This window comes from Phodopus roborovskii, unplaced genomic scaffold (assembly GCF_943737965.1).
Source record: "Phodopus roborovskii unplaced genomic scaffold, PHOROB, whole genome shotgun sequence".
Classification (NCBI taxonomy): Eukaryota; Metazoa; Chordata; class Mammalia; order Rodentia; family Cricetidae; genus Phodopus; species Phodopus roborovskii.
This window is the reverse complement of record NW_026126443.1, coordinates 7,113,580-7,130,585: the sequence shown is the minus strand read 5'-3', so window position 1 is coordinate 7,130,585 and position 17,006 is coordinate 7,113,580. Positions and strand designations below refer to the sequence as shown.

The 17,006-nt window shown below is 45.5% G+C and overlaps 1 protein-coding gene across 1 annotated transcript in view; it reads right to left on the bottom strand.

Moving 5' to 3' along the window:
- Znf462 (zinc finger protein 462) overlaps window positions 1-17,006 on the bottom strand; it is a 132,398-nt gene that overhangs the window by 61,774 nt on the left and 53,618 nt on the right. Inside the window, 6 exon segments of the mRNA XM_051187820.1 lie at window positions 1,945-2,063; window positions 5,225-5,328; window positions 5,440-5,511; window positions 7,443-7,607; window positions 8,355-13,969; window positions 14,443-14,692. Of these exon segments, the coding sequence (XP_051043777.1) occupies window positions 1,945-2,063; window positions 5,225-5,328; window positions 5,440-5,511; window positions 7,443-7,607; window positions 8,355-13,969; window positions 14,443-14,662 (6,295 nt within the window). The 5' untranslated portion in view covers window positions 14,663-14,692.

Genomic DNA, 17,006 nt, shown 5'->3' with positions numbered 1-17,006 from the left:
ATAGTACCCTTTATATGATAACATTATGGATGACTAAATAAATTCCTTTTGTTTTAAAATTTTCTTCAATAAATATGCACTTTCAAATGCATTGTCTTAAAAGTGGTACGTTGCTATGTTGCTAAGCTTGGCTCAAATTCCTGAACTCAGGGAATCCCCTGCCTCAGTTGCCCAAATCCAAGAACTACAGATGTGTTGCCTGCTAGCTACTTAAACAGTTATTTTTAAGATTAAATTTAAAACCCGGGAGACAGCACTGTCATCATTGATTTTTTTAAAGGCTTATTTGTTTATTCTTACTTATGTGTATATGTGTGCCTACATTAATTTATGTGTACCACATATATATACACGTGCCTACTGAGGCCCGAGAGTGTTGTATTCCCTATAACTGGAATTACAAGTGTTTGTGAGCCTCGCACTATAGTTACTGAGAACCCAGCTCAGGTCTTCTTGAAGAGCAGTAAGTGTTAACCACAAAGCCACCTCTCTAGCCCCTCATGGTAATGTGAATTTGGTTACATGACTCTTACTAGGTAGCTATGAGTCTGTCTCACAACCTAAGAGTCAAATCCAGGTTTTCTTCTTGGCCTACGATACCACTTAGCTCTAAATCACAACAGAGCACTAGGTATGAATGAAATCACATGCCTGTAATCCCAGGACTCTGATGGCTGAGATAGGAGGGCTACTGCAAGTTTGAGATTGGGCTAGGCAGTGAGTTCAAGTCCAGCCTGAGCTATATAGCAAGGGCTTACCTATAGACACCAATGAAAATAAATAAAGCAATCAACTGAGAACAGACAGATTAGAGAGACTTATAGCAAACATATGGCTTTCTCCAAGCCAAGGATCTCTCAATGGCTTAGAGCCCTGTCAGTGACCAAGCTCCCACGGTGTACTGAAAACAGAATTGTATTACTTTTACTTTCTTTCTGGATACTTCTTCAGGCCAACTATCGAGCACAGGGAGGCTTCTTGCTTTGAAGTTGCTGCATCTGGATTGTTCAGAGACCTTTACCTGGGCCAACGCATTCACCAAGCCCCCAACTGGTAAAAAATGCTTTTTTGACAAGACAGAAGTCAATGAGAAAAGCTCACCAAGATGTTGTCCCTGCTGAATAATTTACAAAATACATGAGTTTAAAAAAGTATGGTGAATGCTGAAGTTACTTACTCCTTGGACTTTAGAAGTTTCCCAGAGACCTAAAAACTATCAGAAACAAGCCCACATGGCTAAACGCCTTGCTCCAAGTCTGATCCCTGGTGGAGCTAAGGGCAGTGTGTGGCTTAAGCAGTTTCATGACACTAAAACAATTCAGCAGGTCCAATGCTCGTGAAGCAGATGAAAAGACACGGGTAATAAGTGGGCAGCAACAGTGAAGAGCCAGGCTCTGGGCAGCTTCTGTAAGACAGTCCAGAGTAAAGTGCTCCAAAAGGCATAGAGAGAATCACATAACACCTGCCCTTTTGGGATGCTGCAGGAATGAAAACGATGATGGCTGTCACAGCTTAGTGCACAGCCTGGGACGAATACCACGCAGTGACAGAAACAGCACAGCTTCCCAGACGCTCGTTGACTCAAGCATGGCTCACCTAAGGGCATCTCCCGAGAAACCTCACACTTCCTGAGTCTTTTGTTAGCTTATGTTCTATCTCAGTAGTTAGTTAGCTTTAATTCCTGGATCAAGCCAAGGTAATTCATACATTTTTTTAAAAACATAAAACAGCATATTCTAAGCTACTAGTAGCATCAAGCAAACAAAGCATTGGTGACTTCTTTGCTTTTATGAATGAAAGTTAATTTTGCATTCTCTTTAAAACTGAACAAGCAACCATCCCAAGGATAAATTGTGCTTATTCGAGAATTTACATCTCACTCAAGGCCATGGGGTAACCAACTCGAGAGAGTGAGGGAGAAGTATAGCATGAATACCAACTCACCAGCATGGGCTTTGAGGATATGTGTCTTCAGCCGGCTGTTGTAGGAGGACTTGAAAGAGCAGAGTTTGCAGCGGAACGGTTTGTGGTGTCCGTGATGGGTCTGCATGTGCCGGTCCAAGCTTGAGAAGGAAGAAAAGGAAACTGGGATTAAAAACCACAAACATTTTCCCATCAAAACACGACTTCTAAGCTGTTCCAAGTCTTCCCTGTTGTTTTCTAATGACAATGTGCACCATAACTAATAAAAAAAACAATGAGGGCAAGTTGTGAGAGGATCCTTAAGAGGAGGAGAACCTGGAGGAAGCGGTAAAAGAATCGTTCTAGAAGTCCAGTGTGTTAGCATATAACTTTGATCCTAGTACTTGGAAGGTAGAGGCGTGAACATCAGGAGACCAGCCTTGGCTACGTGGTAAGTTCTAGTATAACTGCATGAAAGGAGAGAGAGAGGGAGGGAAGAAAAGGGAGGAAGGGGGGGGGGGGGAAGGAGGGTGGGAGAGAGAGGAAGATGTTTTGGGATTGAGAGATTGGATTCATAATAAACCATAGCAGATCATGATTTTCCTCTTCTCAGAGCACAGGTCCCTGCAAGATGGCAATCCAAATACAGAAAGTTTATGTGCCCAGTTAGTGAGAGAGCCTATCTAAGTGACACAGATAGAGAGAGGGTAAGGGTGAGAGGAGCTGGGGGATAGAGGGAGGTTAGAAAATCCAGTAAGGGTTAACTTTTCTTACATCATTAATTCTACTTTGATCAGGAACAGGGGGGGGGCACTTCAAAGTGCCTGACCTGTTCACACAAGCTGCCTTGTTCCAAGGATCTAGAGCAACATGAAGCACAGTACAAGTGTATTTCAAGGAATCATGTATGCAAGGAAGGGGTGAGCCGGAAACCCTCCGATAAATATAACCACAGTTACCACACATCAGTCTCCCAGAAGGAGTTTATGAGGACATGACTTAATCGGGATTAACCCCTAGCACTTCTTAATAGTTATTAGTCTGAAAATTAATACATGTAACCAGCAAGGTGTGGGATGTTCTCGTTTGCACAGCGCCCCAGAGGTCTACATTCCATTCTCAATGACTCACGTGCAGTGTTGCTGCATTACCATTGAGACAACAGAATGCTCTCCCGAGCTCCACTGCTACACTAACAACCGCCCCCGGACAGCTCCCTCTGGATGTCTCCTTGCAAGCAACATGTGCTACACAAACCCAGCACACTGTCCTACAAAGCCAATTCTCCTCATTTCCGTACATGGCCCTGCCAGTCTCTCAGCCAACCAGACTCAAGTCTGGCTGAACTACACTCAGACCACCTGAGACAGAATCCCAGCTATTACTTATGAGCTATGTGGCCTCGGGAAAACTATGTAGTCTCTTTAGGCCTCACTCTTCCCATCTATAATATGGAGATAATAACGGGGCCAGAGCTCATAGGCCTGTTTTGTAAATATAAAGAGGTAATAATTGAAGATACTTAAGACAGTTCCCGCTATATCAGCAGGTGCAATGATTGTTAGTAATTATGAATATGTTACTCATCCCAGACTCTTCCTTTGCCAGTACTGTAATTATAATGCACTAATTCCTGGCATTTAAAGACATCCTAATAGGATGTCTATTTAGGTAGCCAGGAGGTAACTTCCACTGTTTGTTTTCACATAAGTTAAGGCTTATTTAAAACCAAACCACCAGCTAGGCCTCAGTGAGGTTGACATCCTCTCCACTTAAGACCCTCTATTCTCCCTACCCTGACTTCCCAAACTATGCAGGCCCCACCTTCCCATGGTAAGACTTGACTCAATAGCCATAATCTATAACTCTCCCCAAGCAGAGGGTGAATTGTCCTTTGTTAAATTTCACAGCACTTGGGGCTGGGGAGGTGGCTCAGTGGTTAAGAGCACTGGCCGCTCTTCCAGAGAACCCAGGTTCAATTCCCAGCACCCACAAGACAGTTCACAACTATCTGTAATTCCAGTTCCAAGGGATCTGGCACCCTTACACAGAGATACATGCAGGCAAAGAAACACCAATGCACATGAACTAAAACTAAAAATTTATAAAAAAAATAGTGAAATACATTTCACAGCACTTCACTGAAATCTTTTTAAAAAGTGTACCTTATCGTGCCCAGTCATTTTGTTGTTGTAGTTTTCTTTTTCATAAGCCAATCTTACCCTGCTCATCTTCATATTTTCCGAAGATGTCGTGCCAGGCATAAATTATTATTTTATTCAAAATAACTTACTAAGGGCCTATGTGTATTATGCAGTTGCTTTAATGCTTACGGAACTGAAGACAATAGCAGTGTTAATGCCACAGTATGGATTAGATGTTAGACTTTGGATCACAATAAAAGGAATGTCATCTATTCTCCTCTCCAGGGAAACACGGCCTCCTCCTCCTCCTCCTGCTTTCAGTAGGAAACCTCACTTGTTTTCAATTACAGCAGAAAGAGACAGAAAGCTAGTTACCTTCAATATTCTGCCAGTCTTAAGAGGAAGAATATGTATGTGATAGAAAGCTTACTCTACTCAAAAGTTTACTCATCTCAGAAACATGCCCCCTTCTCATCACCCCGAGTTTCACTCGCAAAGCTGTGGTAAGCCATGGGACATGGGACATTGCTGCTTCTTAGACTCCCCAGACGTTTAGCAATGTGTAAGAGAGTGACAGAGACAGTTTTTCGCCTGCACTGCCATAGCATTCACAAGGAAGTCAGACACCACTTGCACAAGTCAGCTCTCCCAACTTCTCCATGTGAGTCCCAGGAATCAAACTCAGGTCGCCAGGCTTGGCAAGAGATGCCTTTCCCCACGCCTCCACCTCACTGGTCCCCAAGCAACTCCTTAACACCCATAAGCCTGTTACCTTCCAATGACTCTAGAGTCACGCAGATTGACGGGACTCATTTGCACACTTGACTTCTTCAAATGATACTTAACTTTTGACTAAATATTTGGTGGCCCTAGCAGTAAAAACATCTTCCCTTGGGTAAAGCATCACAATTCCCCAATTTCTCAATTTGCAATAAATGCCCACGTTGACTACCTCTAATGACATCTCATCACTACTGCTCTTAGGCCCATTTTATAGATTCTAAGAATGGAGGTCAAAGTCTCCCTATATTTGGGGACACCTCAGCACAGGTAGGAATCCTGTGTTGAGCTTTCCTACTCATCTGAGTATCTGTCTGTTTGTCTCCTGCTGCAGCTTAGCTGCCTTCCCTAAAATACCTCCTCCCAATGAGAACGGCAGACTACCCAGTGTCACTTACTTGTGTCTGAAAGCAGAAACAAAGGAGCAATACTGGCAGCTGTACTTGTCCTCGCGGGTAAACATGGCCAGGGCCAGATGGCTCCTCTCGTGAGAACGCAGCCCCTGCATGGACATCAGGACTCGGTCACATTGACTGCAATGGTATCCCCCCGGCCGGGTTTCATCCTCCAACATTCCATCAAGCAAGCAGTGTCCACCATCTACCCGGCCCACCAGGGTGCCACTGTCATCTCCAGTTGCTTCCACTCCATCCAGGAACAAGTGGGAAGGGTCTTCAGCCTCCTGCTAAAAAAACCACACACACACACATGCCCCACCAACAAAATAAATATCCATTGTTATTAACCCAGCTCTCTTCTTGTCTCTTCACTCTCCCTAGCTCTTTAGCATCTCCTGCCAATGTTCTCTCCCTGGCCTCTCTGGCCTCCCGTAGAGAAAGGGCAAGTTTGAGTGCTATTTCTTTCACAGCAGTGTTGGTTTGGGGGAGACATATTTTGGAAACAGAGAACTTGAGATGTGTGACATGGGCTTTCCCAGTCTGAAGATAGTTTATTCATTACCAATCTTAGAAAGAGTTTTTAAATTGTGATCTCATCTATTCCAAAATAAAGTTGGATTAGGATTATAGCTCTGAGAGAAGGAAGCAGGGCAGCTGGAAGGAGAGAGGAAGAGAGGGGAGAGGAGGAAAAGGAAAAAGCATGGTCTAGTAGTGGTGCTTTGAATGACAATGGCCCTGTAGGTTTACATTTCTATGCTTGGTCCTAACTGATAACTGTTTTGAGAAGGAGCAGGAAATGTGTCCTTATGGTAGGTGAGGCCTCGTTAGAGGAGGTGTGTTACAGGCTATGGGCTTTGATGTTTCAAAAGTTCATGTCAAGCCCAGTCTGCCTCTCTCTGTCTGCTGCCTATGGGTCAGGGTATAAAAGCTCTTTGCTATATCTCCAGCACCATGCCTGCAGGTACTCTACCACACTCCCCACACCCACTGGGATGATAATGGACTAAGGCTCTGAAAATATGATCAGGTCCCCAATTACATGTTTTCTTTTGTAAGAGTTGCCTTGGTCATGGCATCTCTTCACAGCAATAGAACCGTAACTACGACACTAGCCATTTAAGAACCCTGGACCATTTGGAAATGAAACTGGGCAGAGATCTTTGCTCCCTGCCTCTCTCTATCTTGCAGATAAAAATGCCACCTCCAAATGAAGGTAAATGTGTGGTTAATTCCAAAAGTTAAGGAGCAGTCTGATTCTTACGGCATCAGCTTTCGAAGTAGTTCCTGAGATTACTGAGTTTTCTCTTATGTGAATCTAGGAACAAGCCTGGGATACATTACAGTAAAATACAAGCTATCTCCTCTGTCCCTGGGTTGCCAGTGTTCTCATCAGAGACAGGGGTTCAGTGTTCAAGAAAAGATAAGCTTTACCTTCAGAGTAAACAGGATACAAAGGTCAAGAAAGAGCAAATAATAAAAATATATTCCAATATCCAGATGGAAAGGGCAGAAACCTAAATTAATTTCTGTGCTCAGAAGTAGGAAGTACCTAATTGTATTCTAGAAGGTGGGGTGGAGAATGACCTATTGAAACAGTAGCTGCTATTTGGATTATGATATTCAAGAGAGATCTAGTAAAGGGGAGGTGGAGGGAAGGAAGATACAGGCTTGCACCTTACGGAAAGAAGGGTGCCACAGACAAACCAGGTCTTAAAGGCTTTTATTTTATGTTTGATCGATGCCCCTTGCACACCTCAAAGAACCTAGAAAGCAGAAAAATGCCAATTCTCCTGGACTTCACGTGTCATTTGCCTAATGGCATTATGAATGAGGCTGCAGGAGGCCCAGATGATGGGAGAAGAGCCCACTCAATTCCTCCCATGAGCTCTGACAATTCAAAATGAGGATGTGGTCACAATCAGCACGAAATAGCGTGACTCCAAGCCTCCTATATGAGAATGTAGGACCATCATTGTCCCCCAAACTGTCCTGCAGAATCAGAAATCACATCAAAATCAAACCTTTCCCTGAACAGAGTGAAGCAGAAGGTCCAACCTGCAAAGAAATCAAAACAAGGCAAAGCAAGCCAAGCATAACAGAAGAATGTCCGCATCCCAAGCCACACTCCAGGTAATAGGTTAATAAATAAAACACACACACACACACACACACACACACACACACACACACCCAGGTACCTGGACCTCCCCCTTCTCACCTTCACAGCAGCTGACACAGATGGGACATTGCCATACTGGACGTGCTTCCGGAGGTGGTTGCAGATGGCTCGCAGCGTTGGGTGCACTTCCACGCAGAATTTACACTTGTAGCCCACCACCTTCCTCTCCTTGATCTTTGGCACCTCTTCTAAGTGACCAAAAGGCTGGTAAAATACAGAGGTAGCCATCAGTACACCACACTCTCCCTCAAAGGCAGTCACCTTACAGTTTACTGGATATTGTACTTTAAAGAGGATTAGCCAGATAAAAACCAAAGGAGACAGAGGCAAGTATATCAACTTCATCAATCAGGACACATTGCCTACTAGTTGCAGTCTCTGGAACCCAGTTAGGCTCCAATTGGTGAGGAGAGATTTCTGTGCAGAAGCCCAGTCACTGCTACTAAGTCATCTGGCTTTCAGACCAGTTTTGACTATGCAGGTGAAATGTTGCACAACTATTCCTTTAACGAACTTCTTGATTTAAAAAAAAAAAAAAATCTATTTCTTGAGATGTTAGGTTCCTGAAGCAAACACTGGAGACCAAGCAGTGGCTGAGACGGGCTAAGGATGCCAAGAGACAGCCCACAAATACCTTAGAAAATCCAGCATTGTCGTCTAACTAGGCTTCAGTATACACTACTTGGCAGGAAGACATACATAGAAACCACCCCAAACCTCCCCTCGGGAACCATGGAAGGAGTCAGAGGGAGAAGAGGAGGAGAACAGGAGTGGGGTGAGCACAGAATGGGAGATAATCAAGCTCGAAATGTTTAATTGACTTATTGAGCTCTCTGGCAAGCTAAGTCACTAGGAAGCCTGCAGCAGTTTGGCTGGCAACGGAGAGAAGTGCATGTGGACACCAGTGATGAGAGGCCTCCTGGGGGAAGGGAAATCAAAACATATCCTTACCCTCTCTTGTTTGAAATCTGCAAAAGCACCATCTGCATATTTCTGCTTGCTCAAAAGCTGTTTCCTCCTCTCCTGACGTTTGGCACGCTTCTGGAATTCCTCATTGTGAATGTTCAAGTGTGAGGTCAGCTCGGCTGTGCTTTGCAATTTGCTATCACAGTGCTTACACTGGAAGGTGGAGTTCTGGAAGCGAGGGCCACTGCCGAGAATGATGAAGTCCCTCTTCAGGTCCCGGCTGTGGTGGTCCGTGTAATGCATGCACAGCAACTCCGCTGTGCTGAAGGACAGCTTGAAGCATTTGATGCAGCGGAATGGGAGCCACTCGATGTCCTGAGCTTCGCCCTCCACCTCGGCTCTCTCAAAGCTACTTCTCTCTTCCTCTTCCATCAATGGGGTTTTCTCATGTTCATCTGCATAGACTGCCGTGAAGTAGCCCCCCAGCTTGCTGGCATGTTGTTTCTTTGGGAACACCCCCGGGTGACGCTTCATATAATGGGAGACGATGCCTTTCTTACTGAAAGACTGGAAGGAACATAAAGAGCACTTTTTCTTTTCCACGGCCCGCCGTAGCTCCTCGCTCAGCTGTGGGGAGTCATCTTTGGGTGGGGATGGGATGATCACCTTGTTGGGCTTGTCACTGATGGTCCTGGAGGCTGCAAGGCAGTGGGTGTAATACGCATCGATGTCGTGGCGCTTCTGGTAGTGGGCTGCCAATCCCTTGCGGATGGGGTTGGTGTAGGCACACAGGGCACACTTGAAGAGATTGTTCTTGCCCTCGGGCTGGGCACGGACATTATTGTGCTTGATTCGGTAGTGCCTGGCAATGCCCTTCCTGGTGGAACAGAAGTACTTGCAGAGCTGACACCTGAACACAGTGTGGGAGACCAGATGCGAGGTAGAGAAGTGAGAAGTAGACATGGGGTCCTCGCCCACCTCCTCCTCCGTCACTGAGATCTGGGAGGGGCTCACTTCAGTGCTTATCTCAGGTTCGAGGGAGACTGGCAGCTTCGGGGGAGATGGGGAAAAGACATCAAATTCTGGCTGGTTGTGGTACTTCTCATAGTGGATCTTGAGTTTCTCCAGAGTGCCATGTGTATATGGACACAGCTTACACCGGTAGGCACCATACCCTTGTTTGAAAATCCTGCTTGTCTCCTCCACATCATTCTGGGATATGTCAGTTGACTGTTCCACATCGTGCACAAAGTCCTCAGCGGTCACCTTGATGGCTGGGTGTCGCTTCTGGTAGTGGGTCAGGACACCATGGATTCGAGTGTTGATGTATGGACAATGCCTGCATTTGTAGACGGCACCTGGGTTGATGTCAATATCCTGTGCAAAATCAGCAGCCTTCACTTTCATGCCAGGGTGCTTCTTCCCATAGTGGGTGAGGAGGCCATGCAAGTTGTTGTACTCAGACTGGCACACGGTGCACTGGTATGGGGTGGAAGATATAGCAGGGTTAGCTGAAGCCAGATGAATGCTTTTCTCTGGGGAAAGTCTGGCATCCTCTGGGCACTCAGCTTCCTGCTCAGGGAGGGGGGTGGGCAGACTGTTTTCACAATTCACAGGGCCTATCAACTCTTCAGGTGTGAGGATGGCCTTGTCCACACCATCTTTCTCCTTGATGATATCCAGCAACACAGACTCATCACCATTCATGGCCCAGGGGTGGAATGCTTGGTAATGATTGGTGATGTCCCAGATGGATACGGCTTCAAAAACACAGTCCCTACATCTGTATGTTTTGGCTTCAGCTGGCATGGTGAGAGTGGGAGAGGATGGGTCTGGCCCAGCCCACAGTTTGGTAGCCATGTAGGTGTAATCTACATAATGTTCAGGGTGCCGCCTTTGATAATGCAGGAGCAAACCACTGGGCTCCATATGGGAGTAGATGCACCACTCACAGTGGTAGCCAGCTTCTATCAAGCCGTCTAGAAATGCCCATCGCATGATGGACGTGACCGTGGCCTTCAGGGCAGGGTGGTCTTTCTTGATATGCTTCCGCAGTGCATAGAAATAAGGGGAGGTATATGAGCACTGCCTGCACTTAAGCGCTCGAAGTTTCGTTTTGTCCCTTTCCATACCAGAGGCAGGGAGAAGCACACAACTGGCAGGCTTCTGGTTTCGGTCACAGAGGCTTCTGATGGTGGCTGTGTGCTGCCTGATGACATCTGCATTGGCCTTGAAGTCCCGATGCTTCTTCTGATAATGAATGAGGACACCTTTGACCGTCCGGTTCCCATAATCACAGTGCTGGCAAAAGAACATCTCAGTCTCCACAGGAGGGCAATCTCTCTCAGAACTGCTCCGGTTCAGCTGCATGGGGCCAGAAGGCCGAGGGGAATCTTGGAGCCCTTCGGCCCCTCTCATCATTGCAGCTGTGGGAGGGGCCTGTCTGATATATTTGGCAGTAACCTTTATTTCTGGGTGTCTTTTCTGGTAGTGAACAAGCACCCCCACAACTGACCGATTGCTGTAGGAGCAGTGTTTGCAGTAGTAAAGCTCAATACTGAGGTCTGGTGGTGGGGGCTGTGGGGGGGGTGGGGAACCCATGTTGGACATTTTGGGAGACAATGGAGCACCCACCTCAAATGATAATTGGGAAAGGGCAGAGCCTCTGTCCACAGACACCATGCGCATGGTTTTCTGGATCCTAAAGTAGGAGGCCTTTTCTTCAGGGTGTTTCTTCTGATAGTGAACCAAGACAGAGTGCATGTTGGGGCTTGCAAATGAGCAAACGTCACAATCATAAACAACAACGGTGTTGACCGAAGGGTCCTTCTGATTTTCACATTCTGGAGTAAAGGTCTTGGAAGGAGTACTTTTGTTAAAGGTAGATGGCATACCACCGCCACGAGCCACAGGAGTAGATGTTGCCATGCTCTTGGGAGCCGAATTCAGAATCTCTCGTAGGGTCTGAGACTCAGCATTCAGCCCTTCCTGCTGCTCCACAACATAGCTTGAAAATATCATGGCATTGTTGATTTTCACCGTGGGATGCATTCTTTGGTAATGTGGCATCAGGCTTCTGACATTTGGGCTTGTATAGGAACAAAACCGACACCGGTAGATCAGGTCTGAATGGTCAAAGTTGAGTACATTCATGGCCTCTGGGTGATGTTCACCATAATGCTGTTGGAGGTCTTCAAAGTTGGTGTAGTCGATGTAGCATTCCAGGCACCTGTACACTGCGCTGTGGTCATTGGGGTCCAAGATATACCTGAAGCTGAACTTGATGTATGGGTGCATCCGCTGGTAGTGCGTGCTAACACTCCGGGCAGATTTATTATTAAAGTCACAGTGTTTACAATAGTAAAGCCTTCCAGAGTCACCGAAATCTGTATTTTCATTATTGTGTTCTGTCCCATAGATAGGGGCTTGGGTGCTTAGCAGAGCCGTATTGGACACTTGATGATCTTTCATGCTTGCTGAAGAGCCATAATAATCCTCTTCATCTTCAGAAAGTGTGAGTTCAATCTCCGCCCCATTGGTGGCATTGTAGTCATGGGTGATACTTCTGTAGTTGGGCTCCTTCTGGGACTCACTGGTGTCTCTGGCCCAAATCTGCTGGGCTGAAAAGGAAGAGGGAACCTCCATGATGGGTTCTGTTGGCTCTTCTTCCCTGTCCAGCTCAACCTCTATCTCGACTTCATTGTCATCGTCTTCCTCCTCATCATCCTCAACATTGATGATCGCATCTTCCTGCAGCTTGGTTTGGTTGATTTTGCTCTGCAAATTGCTCGCTATCTCGTCAATCCTTGTTCGTTTCTTCACAGGTGATAAATCAAGAGGAAAGTCATTAGCAAGCTTCCTAGAGGCCTTAGCTACAAAGTTATTCTTGGAGGATAACCCAAGAATTGAGGTCTGACTTTTCTTCACAGTGTTGCTGGAAGAGGGGTGGCTATCTGTTTCGTTTTCCAGTGGTAGGCTTGAGGGCTGCCCCTCGAATTTTGGCAAGTTGTCGCAGAAGGAATGCTTGTGCTGCTGATGGACTCTTAGCCCTTTTAGAGTCATGGTGGAGTAACTACACATGGTGCACTTGTAAGGGTGCAAGGGTGGGACCTGTGTGGGTGGCTGTGGCTGCTGTGTTGGTGGTGGCTGTGGCTGGGGTGGCACCTGGTGTGGTGACTGCAGCTGCGGTGGCGGTGGCTGCTGCAGTGGCTGTGATGGTGGTGGCAGCGGTGGTGGCAGTGGAGGTGGCTGTGGTGGCTGCTGCTGCTGCAATGGATCCAACATGACTCCCGACTTTCTACCATTGATGCTGGAGCTCTCGTAAGATACCATACCTTCATTCAAAGAGGAAGAGAGGTTTTCACTCTGAGAATTCACAGCATCCCAATCTGATGTACCCGTGTGACACTGTTTATGAGCCCCAAGTTTTAATGAGCTCTTACAAGTAAATGGACACTCATCACATTTGTAGACAGCTGTCTTTCCAGACAAGTGGATGTTCTCTATGTGGCGGGAAATGCTGCGCCGATGCATGGTGAGGAAAGGACAAAAGGGACACTGGAACCTATTCATGAACCTTCTAAATGGAATCCCCTTGGTCTCTAACAATTTGTTGCCATCAGAACCCATCAACTGCTCTGCAGATAGGCCTGATGCCTGGTGATCCATAACACTTAAACCATTCTCACTGTCTATCTCATTTAACTCCTCATCAGAACTAGAGTCATTCAGCATGCTATTAGTGTCCAGGTCAGCAGACGAATTAGTCATATCAGACATTCCATAACGGGACCTATCTGTCAAGTTCACAAGGCCAGAATTATGAGGTGACTTCGGCTTCATCTGAGGGTAAGACATAGAAGAAAACTTGGAAGCTGAAGAAGAATTAGGTCTCATGACAGAGTTGCCCATGGAGCCCCTGAAATTGGAGACATTAGTGTTGGGCATCTCCCGGCTTGCAGCATTCATGGACAGGTAGGGGGAGTTGGATGTGGGGCTGGGTTCATTACTGTTCTGCACTTCTGCTACATTAGTCCCTTCTTGCTGCTGCCTGATACTGGAGAGGATCTTGACCATACTGCGGTGTTTCTTCATCATGTGATCACACCAGCGTTCACGGCGAGGGGTCTGGTAGCTACACCACTCACAGCAAAAGTTGCCCCGAGACTTGGTCAAAGGCTTCACCATGGATTCTAAGATGCTACGCTCCACAACCTCTGCTGGTAGTTCCTTGCAGGGGTCCTGCAAGGACACGGGTGGAACCACAGGATCCGGCAGTGGGGCAGAAACGGGTGATGATGCTGTGGTCTCCTTCAAACTGTTCTTGTGGTACATCTTCTGATGCTTAATTATCCTTGCCCTCCTAGGTGATTTGTATGTGCAAAACTGGCAAGAGAAGACCTTTCCAAATCCTTCGTGCATCATAATATTATAATTTAAGGACCCTGGGACAGGAGGTCCTGTTGAACTCCCTTCATCTTGAGCTCCATGGACCTTCCTAGTATGTTCTATGAGGAGATTTTTTGACCTGAAGTAGCGCACGCAGAACTTGCACTGAAAAAATTTGTTGGTTGGTTTGGGGTTAGGGGCAATATGCTGACCGTAATATCCTGGACTGTGGCCATAGTAACTTCCGCTCCCCAATGCAGCTGCACTTTGACCTAAAGAGAATATTAAAGGAGAGTAAAATGAGAAAAGGAAAGTAAGAGACTATATAAAATTCACCCACACAAACCAGCACCATTATTGCAGTTATTCTTCAATAATGAGCATTATGTTCAACAGGCATGCTGACTCAAGATGAGGTTCAGAAGACTAAGCACGGAGCGCTAATAATGAAGATGGCATAGGTACAGAATAAAGTCAACTTCCACCACTTTAAGATTTATTCTAGAACTTTTCAAGACACTTTGTTTTCAAACTTAAAAGCAGGGCACACAGGGACACTAAAAGGACCATCACCTAAGATAACTGAGAGGAAAATGATACCCAAATAGTAAAACTGGTTTGCAGGGAATAAGAAAGTACAGAAACCACACATAAGAGTTATGGTTTCCAGTTTAAAAAAAAAAAAATAATAATAATGAACGCGCAATCAAGCTTTATCAGCCATATGAGTTTAGTGTAGAATTACCTGATAAATCTTCTGCAATCACAAATTCATCCTTTATAGAAGAAAACTCCACCTCTGTCTGATTGCTAGCATTCATGGACCCAGATCGTGGCTCCTCATCATTGTCCTCTGCAACATCCGTGGGCTGCAAGAATGCTGTATGGACATCCTGGATGTGCGCCTTGAGATCTTCATAAGATGGGGCTCGGAAGTCACAGCCATCACACTGAAGCACCTCCATGATCAGGGGCTACCCTCTCACATCAGGAACCTGAGGCAGAAGTCAGTCAAGCACCATGAGTAATACACTCACCACAAACCTTGAGTGGCTACAGATCTGCTAATGGAATAAACCCCAACATCAGTACATTTCTCCTGGTCCTCTTTGCCAACTCGAACACTGGCCAAAGAAAGGCAATCAGATATAATAGAGACAAAGTCCTTGACTTCCTAACTTCAAAGGAAAGAAAACCCAGATAAATGTTTTCTGGCTTGATAGATCTTCAAATGCCACTTGTCAAGGAAACATTAATACTTCAAAAGTTGGTGCGGTTTTTTTGAGTTTCTCTACCGCATTCAGAAGTCCAGGTAACTTAATATTGATTCTGATTTCTTCTTGGACTTTTTCTTTTTGAAATATAATCTTCTTAGAAGGAAAGAGGACATACCCTGAATTCCCATTCCTTTTACCCATTTCCATTTTATTACATTAGTGTTTTAACACCAAATGGTAATAGGATTGATTCTTAGAAATAAATGGCTGTGGCTTCTAGTATTGCTTTTATTATTCTAATAACTTTATTGATATTGGGGTTCACATCTTTCTTCCTTTCCCCAAATAGTGTAGTTCTCCCCTGCCATGAGGTAAGTGGTTATCTGCTCTTTTACTACCTACCAATTAAAACCTAACAGCTTCTCTAGTCTAATTAGGTCATAAAACATTTCTCATGAGATTTCCAAGCAACCAGCTTTAGATGAAAATTTGGTTTCTGGTTTGAGATTATACTTTGGCACCTCAGTTTGCACTGAGACTATAGAAACGAGTAGTTTTGAAGAAAGGCTTCTGAGGCAGGGCTCTTCTTCCTCTTCTACAAACATAAAGTGTGTACCTGGACACAAAACAATGACAACAAAATCAATCTGAGGGCCTGGTGTGGAATAAAGCACACACAGCACAGTCCATTTGCCTTATTCTGTAATTCATTGTGTGACTGAAATCTGTAGAAAGCTTCCTGAGAGCTCAATGGAGAGTGCCACCATGAAGAAGTCAAAAGCATATTGGGAAGATGTAGGTCTTCCAGTGTTAATATATATCCTGGAGGAGATACCCAGTTAATATCTGAGTGAATAAGTCTCTTCGTGAAGTGTATCACAAACCCTACAAAGTCACTGTAATCTAGAACCAAATATCTTAAGAACTAACGTTGCAGCCAAATCTTTTTATGATGCAATTTTCTATACCTCACATAAAAGTCATGTGATTTCTGCTGGAGGAACAAAGTCTAGTCATAATGTGTCAGTGGAGTGCAAGGAGTTGTGGGGTGAGGATTTTGTACAAAAGCATGCTTCGCCCGGTAGCCTAGTAAGTTCTGGCGAAGTCCAGCTCGGGACAGAGCTTTGCACAGTGAGACGGAGATGTTTTACCTCCTCTTCTTTCACTGAGCAATTTATCCTGTCTCAATAAACATTGAACTGGGCACCAGAGTCCTTCAGCTAACTAAGTCTCAATATTCCAGATACACAAGCTTTTATGTCTGAGCACCAGCCTAAATTGTGTGGAAGAGGTTGCTATCAGCTCTGGATCAAATTACAGCAGTCACTGAGGCCCCGCCCTACTTCTCCTTTCGCACAGTCCATTAGACCTGAAAACAAATTTTTCCATGGTGCAGACGACTCCTGCATTTAGAACACTTCACAGGAAAAAAAAAAAAAAAAAAAAAGCAGATCATCCAATGTGCACTCCCCATCCCCCAAGCTTAGTCCTTTCATCTCAGCCAAGCAAGCCACAGCTCTGCTGAATGTGTTTATCACCCTTTCAGGAGATAGAAGCTCCTGCGTCACCGTCACCGAAGCTCTAAGACTCTAAGCTGCCCTAGTCCACTGAGCTGGAGGAGCAGCCATTTTAGCTCTGAGCCTCTCCTCCGTGCACAACATGGCTTCTCTTGGATTCTGCTAGGCTGACAATCACAAGTGAAATGCTACAAGGGCAAGCTGAGCTTCTCCTAAGCTCTGCTCTTCCCAACAAAGAATTAACTGTTTTCATTTCTTCCCGAAAAGCAGCACCTTTCTCCTCAAATGGCATTCACCAAGATCTCCAAAGGTTCTTTTATCCCATGATTGATAGGCTGGGCTGTCAGTCTCAGCAGAATACTGGTTAGATCAGGATGTTCCTGGACCAGATTTAGGGGTGTCCTGGAGAGGGGACCTCCAGAGTGCCTTGGTTTCTTGGTTTCCTTCCACACACAGAAGACATACCATCCGAGGCTGCTAGCCAGATTCCAAAGTCTAATGACCTTTGTTAATCACCAGCCAGTCTGTCTGCATCAGCAGACCCTGCCAAAAGACACACCCTTCAACACAAAGGC